Here is a 4,234-nt window from a genome sequence, read left to right on the forward strand (position 1 = left end):
AAATGTTGTTGATCCAGTGGGTCGGGACTGATGATTTCTCATTAATAGCTCGTTGTTCTTTTCCGCCACAAGAAGACAGGCGATGAGTTCAGAATATCTCGCAAATCCACGCACTCTATATTGTTGCTGTAGAGTTATATTTTATGCGTGAAACGTGGAAAATGTTTTTTCAAGCATTTATGATTCCGTAACCTCATGTCCACAAAGTTTTAATTGCGAGATTATTCGATACATCGCCGAATTGTAATCACTTACTTTCTTAAAATCTTGGAATCTCAACATATTTCATTCATCACGGGCAGTCGGAAGTATAACTTCCCTTATATGTTCAAATCTTTCTTTTAATCCTTTCCACAGAGCCATGGGATCTTTTTCGATGAGATATTCACATTTCAAACCTTCATCAAGATGTCGGCGCAAAAATATTATAGCTTTTGCTTTTTCTTGTGATGAAGATATACCATTTTCTTTAATAGTCTCGCTTAGACCCAATGACTCAAGATGCATTTCTACATCGAGAGTCCATGGTATATAATTTTTCCCCGTAATGTCGAGTGCAACAAATTCGAGCTTTGTCAAGTTTGACATGGTGGTACTAAAAAAATTATGATGCATTTTATTAGTTAATGAATATTGCAATACAAAGTAATGGATAAACAACAAATACAAGCATTCGTAAAAATAAAGAAAACACACAAGGAGGATATTCTCCGATAAGTACAAGATTCGTGAGTATTATAACCAAAATAATTAAAAATAACTTTGTGAAAGCCATCTTCTTTTTTCTTCAAAAATTTGATGAAGAATAATTTTAGAGAAGAAGAGAAAGTTGGAGTGATTGAATATGTTTGTGAGATCATATTTATAGGGCAAAAACTAGCCGTTTTGTTACCGTTTATGACCGTTGGTGTACAAGAAAATAAATATATGTATTTGTATAATTTTATGGTAATAATATGGTGTATATAATATTAGTAATGTTTTAAATAATTATGTATATCATATCACAATATTATAATGAAGTGTCATAAGATATTTTTTTTAAAAATCTTATAAGCTTTTATACTTTTCGTATCCCTTACCAGGAGTGTGGGATGTCGTCTTAACATCCTCCCAGGATTTATAACAAGTTTTTTGAAAAATTTATTTTTATTATTTATAATAACATTATATTATATATTAAATATATAAACAATAAATAAATAAACAATAAAATAAATATTATTACTTTTATTACCTTTTTCTTCTGTTTTGGAGTTTGGCCTACCAAACACCCTCCCATAGCGTGGAGTGTCCTTTGTAAACCAATGGATGCAGGTGGTTGGGGTCTTAAGAATTTAAAAGCTTGAAATAAGGCCTTGATAGCGAAGACTCTTTGGAACATTCATATGAAGAAAGATTGTTTGTGGATCAAATGGTTAATCATGAATACAGTCACTTGTCTAGTGTTTGGAGTTGGGACTGGAATAAAGAGCAATTTCCTCTTATTAAACACATCATTGCGTTACGTGATGAGATGATTTTAGCCCATGGTTCGGTGCAAGCCTCGATCGCAATGCTAGGTACGTGGTTTGGTCCCTCTAAGGGACTGTCGAATGCGTATGATTTTTTTGTCGGTAGATGGAATAGATGGCCTTGGAAACCTCTTTATCGCCAAGTGTTGTATTCTACCGAAGCAAAGGTTCTTGTTGTGGTTGGTTTCTCATCGCAAGTTGCTTACTCGTGACAGACTAGGTTATCTTCTAGACAAATCTTCTGTTTTGTGCAACTATTCTGCTGAATCTGTGAGTCATCTCTTCTTTGATTGTCCTATAGCTAGATCTATCTGGAATTGTATTCGTTCGTGGCTTGGGATGCGTAAGAGAATGGGAACTACTGCGGCCTATCTGAATGCTTTCCGAGGTGTTTATCGTGGTAGCTCGGCCCTCAATAAGATGCGGTGTGTGGCACTTGCTGCAACGGTTTACCATATCTGGAATATCAGAAATAGAAAGATTTTCGAAGATGAGCAACCGAATATTGAGGGGACGATATTGAAGATCAAGATTCATGTGCTTCGAAGTGTGCCAAATGCGTGTGATTTGGTTCAAACATTGTTATAGAGTTTGTTGTGGTCTATTAGTCTACTGAAAATTATTGTTGTTATTGTTCCTGGGAATGACCAGTGTAGTTGTTTTGTACTAACTTTTACCCGTTTTTAATGAATCAATTCATTAAAAAAAATAAAGACATGAAAACGCCTTCACTACATAGGTGAGTGCATAAGGTTTGAGGTAACGTGTTTCAGTACTCTCCGGCGTCGTAAGATTTATTCTCGTGTGAAACACATTTCTCACAATCTATTATACAACCGCATTTGAATTATTTTCCTAACGCATCTACTTTTGAAGAAAATCAATCAAGCTAAAAGAGAAGTTGGAAATGTGTTTTTTTCCAGGAAAATAGCAGGTCTTTTTGTATTTCAATCAATATATTGGGGAAGAATTTTTAAAAAACACACAAAGCAGATCCATTGGCTATAATTTCACTCTATTTTTGTGTATAATGATAATAATAATAATATATATTATATATATATATATTATTCTATTATAAATATATGAGTTTGAATTGTGAATTTACATGCATGTCCTTATGATCATTAAATAATATTCATTAATATATGTCTATTTGTTTTTCATACATTAATTAATTAAAGGAATCTAAAATAAATTATAAATATATGAGTTTGAAATGTGTATTTACATGATCATTAAATAATATTCATTAATATATGTCTATTTGTTTATTTGTTTTTCATACATTAATTAATTAAAGGAATCTAAAATAAATTATAAATATATGAGTTTGAAATGTGTATTTACATGATCATTAANTGTCCTTATGATCATTAAATAATATTCATTAATATATGTCTATTTGTTTATTTATTTTTCATATATTAATTAATTAATTTGTTTTCATATATTAATTAATTAATGTAATCTAAAATAAATTAAAGGATTTAAATGTTTGTCCTTATAATCATTAAATAATATTCATTAATATATGTCTATTTGTTTATTTGTTTTTCATATATTAATTAATTAATAGAATCTAAAATAAATTTTAAAAAAAATGAAATTTGATCTTCATTTTTTGGAGTGAAATTTACACTCAAATAGAAAAATAATGCAATTTACATTTCATTTTTAAAAAATGAACTATATCCTTATTTTGAAAATAATTATTTTTGTTTCTAAAATAAATTAAAGAAAAATGAAATTAAACCTTCACATTTTTTGGAGTGAAATTTTACACTCAAATAAAAAAATAATGAAATTTACATATCATATTTAAAAAATGAACTATATCCTTATTTTAAAAATAATTATTTTTGTTTTATTTATCTGTTTTTGTTGGGTACAATAATTGTCCTTGTTTGGTAGAGCGATCGAACCGTGGTGCTTGAGTTGCTGTGCGGTTTACAAGATTTGAGTTGCACCATTACCACCAGCTATAGCTTTTGGTAAGATCACGGGTTCGATTCTCATTGATTGCAAAGAGTGCAATTATTGGGAGGGAGACTGTTGGGTGCAATAATTGTCTTTGTTTGGTAGAGCGATCGAAATGTGGTGCTTGAGTTGCTGTGCGGTTTAAAATATTTGAGTTGCAATATTACCACCAGCTATAGCTTTTGGTAAAGCGGCAAACGCACGGTCCTACAGTTTTTTTCTTTTTGTTTGATTTACGAAATCTATTTTACTTTTTTAGATGTTCTTTTGTTTTATTTCTATTACTTTTTTGGATGTTCCTCTGTAAGACGGTATCTTGAAAATATATCTCTAAGACGGGTTGACTTTTTTGATTAATTAATATAAGTGTATTTTAAAATAAATCAAATGAAGATGAAGTTTACACTCTTGTTCAAAATTTTATGCTTATCTAATTTTTGAGTAGGTCTTCTGTGAGACGGTTTCATGGATATATATCCATTAGACGGGTCGATACAATCATTTACGGAATGAAAAACAATGTTCATGTCTATTAATGACTTGTAAAATAAATTGAAGAAAAATAAAATTAAACCACCATTTTTTGAATGAAATTTAAATTTAGTCTTTATTTTTTGGAATGAAATTTACACTACATTTTTTAAAAAAAAAAAACTATATCTATAATTGTAAGACCCGAGATTATATCACTTTAATCCGAGATTATTTAATTTACGAATTTTGGAATGATGAATTAGATT

At 29.8% G+C, this 4,234-nt stretch overlaps 1 protein-coding gene across 1 annotated transcript; it reads left to right on the forward strand.

Annotated features, from left to right (window-relative positions):
* The first annotated feature begins 1,595 nt into the window (after positions 1 to 1,595).
* LOC140972514 (uncharacterized) lies at positions 1,596 to 2,102 on the forward strand. Its single transcript, XM_073434930.1, has one exon. The coding sequence runs from the start codon at positions 1,596 to 1,598 to the stop codon at positions 2,100 to 2,102; it is 507 nt and encodes a 168-aa protein (XP_073291031.1).
* The last annotated feature ends 2,132 nt before the right edge of the window (positions 2,103 to 4,234 follow it).

This window comes from Primulina huaijiensis, chromosome 1, assembly GCF_012295235.1.
Source record: "Primulina huaijiensis isolate GDHJ02 chromosome 1, ASM1229523v2, whole genome shotgun sequence".
NCBI classification, from domain to species: Eukaryota; Viridiplantae; Streptophyta; class Magnoliopsida; order Lamiales; family Gesneriaceae; genus Primulina; species Primulina huaijiensis.